At 33.3% G+C, this 2351-nt stretch overlaps 1 protein-coding gene across 1 annotated transcript; it reads right to left on the reverse strand.

Annotated features, from left to right (window-relative positions):
- Positions 1 to 806: 806 nt before the first annotated feature.
- LOC125209120 (secreted RxLR effector protein 161-like) lies at positions 807 to 1256 on the reverse strand. The gene has a single exon (XM_048108727.1). It carries the CDS (start codon positions 1254 to 1256, stop codon positions 807 to 809), a length of 450 nt encoding a protein of 149 aa, XP_047964684.1.
- Positions 1257 to 2351: the final 1095 nt, after the last annotated feature.

Below are 2351 nucleotides of genomic sequence, written 5' to 3' on the forward strand. Positions count from 1 at the left end.
AATCAATAAATAGCCATAAATATTATACAATCTTTAGACTATTATGTTGGACCATATTAAAATGTTCCAACAATCTCCCACTTGGTCAACATAAAAGTCACCAAATGATTGTACATCACTAAAGTTGCGCCCTTACTATTTATATTAATCATCTTTACCGATCCGGTCTACTAAACATGTTAATATAGAACCAAAGAAGTTTAAGTCATAACATGTATACATGACTAAACTCATTAGTGATCACAAATATCAACACATCTAGCAACACAAATCAAAATATGAGTGTGCAGCATGAAAATTACATGCTATGTGATCTTTTGCATGTCTATTTTCAACTTGTCCTCTGAAACTATAGTGAGATCAGAAAATACCAAAGCATAATTCAAAGTAACTAAAACCAAAGTAACTAAAGCGCACTTAATATAACTGAAATTCAATGTTATTACATAGATGAATATAAACTCTCACTAAACCAAAGTATCACAAGGTCAAATACCCATGTGAAATACATGTTCATGAAAGACCGAAGGCGGTAAACCTTTAGTAAAATGATCCGCAAGCATGGAAGTTGAACCTAAGTGTTCAATTTGCTATTGTCTACTCTGAATTCTATCCTTAACAGCAAGGAACTTGATGTCAATGTGTTTAGACTTCGACGAGCTCCTGTTGTTGTTGGAGTACATGACTGTGGACTTATTGTCACAATATAACTTGAGTGGTCTTTCAATACTATCCACAATTTGCAGTCCTTGAATAAAGTTTCGCAGTCATACTCCATGTTGTGATGCCTCAAAACAAGCTATGAATTATGCTTCCATTGTAGAGGTGACTATCAATGTTTGTTTAACACTTTTCCAAGATATAGCCCCTCCGGCGAGCATAAAGACATAACCTGACGTGGATCTACGACTGCCTTGGCATCCCACGAAATCCGAATCAGAATACCCAATGATCTCAAGCTGATCCGATTTTCTATAGGTGAGCATATAATCCTTTGTTCTTTGCAGATACCGCAAAACACGTTTGACTGCTTTCCAATGATCCATACCGGGATTACTCAAGTATCTGCCTAGCATGTCCACTATGAACGCAATATCCGGACGCGTGCATACTTGTGCATACATAAGACTTCCTACAACTGATGCATAGGGAAGTGATTCCATTTCCTTTCTCGCAAGCTCATTTTCGGGACATTGATTCAAACTAAATTTATCACCTTTAGCTACAGAGGTATCTCTTGGTCTACAATCTTTCATGCCGAATCTTGCCAACACGTAGTAATCAAATAGATAATTATTTCCTGTCAAAAAACAAGTCTTCCTTTGGACCGACTTAATGTCCACAATGACTAAAGGATAATCTCATATTATTATCACAAAGTACACAAGAAACATGGCCAAATAGCAAACTTCCTTTGGACCGTTTAACTATTCGCATGTATTTCAAGTATACAAATATCCTATATATTCTAAATAAATTAATCTACACATTAGAGCTCACTTTGGCAAGATAATGTTTTAATTAATTTAATTAAAATAATAGGCCACATAAACTTTAAGTCAATATTCAATTAATTACTTAATGATCAAAACAATTAATTACTTTAATTGTTTTACACTTAAAATTTTGGGCTATTTTGTAAAATGTAAATAAATAAGCCCAAAAGGAAAACATAAGTTGCTGTTCTCAATTGAAAAGAAACCAACAATATAAGTCAATTATTAAATAATTGAGTATAAAACTAAATAGCATCTGTCGGCTTTTGAAATGAATTTAAAAAATAAATGAACTTTTGTTGGCCAATTTAATTTTAGAAAACGACTAAATCACTTTTGATGCGAAACATCACAACTATTTTGCCCCAAGAAAATTGAATTGAAATTAAACAGACGCGTCGTTTCACGAAACAAGGCCAACGATTCACTGCTTCAACCGCCGTCAACCGCTCTGACACCGCTGGAACTTGCCGACTCTCCGTTCGTCGGAATAAAAGAATGGCGGTCAGAATTAATTCAAGAATTGAATTTGGAAAAGTTATGAATGAATTTTGAAGACAGAATTTTATCAAAAAATTTGAATTCAGAACGATAAAATTCTTGAAAATTTTGATTTGAAAATCCCTAAAAGGAACTGGAATGTAGTTGGAGACCAGATATTCAAGAATCAAATCATAACAAATTTCATGCAAATCATTCCAAAGATTATCAATCTCATTACAGAAAAAAACAATAAAGAAATTGATTAACCGAACACATAGCAATGAAATATGAATTCTAAATCCATAAACCAATCACATTAATCGATGTGCACATAAACAATCAACTATTTAGTTGAAAAACTTGTGAATGACT

This window comes from Salvia hispanica, chromosome 3, assembly GCF_023119035.1.
Source record: "Salvia hispanica cultivar TCC Black 2014 chromosome 3, UniMelb_Shisp_WGS_1.0, whole genome shotgun sequence".
Classification (NCBI taxonomy): Eukaryota; Viridiplantae; Streptophyta; class Magnoliopsida; order Lamiales; family Lamiaceae; genus Salvia; species Salvia hispanica.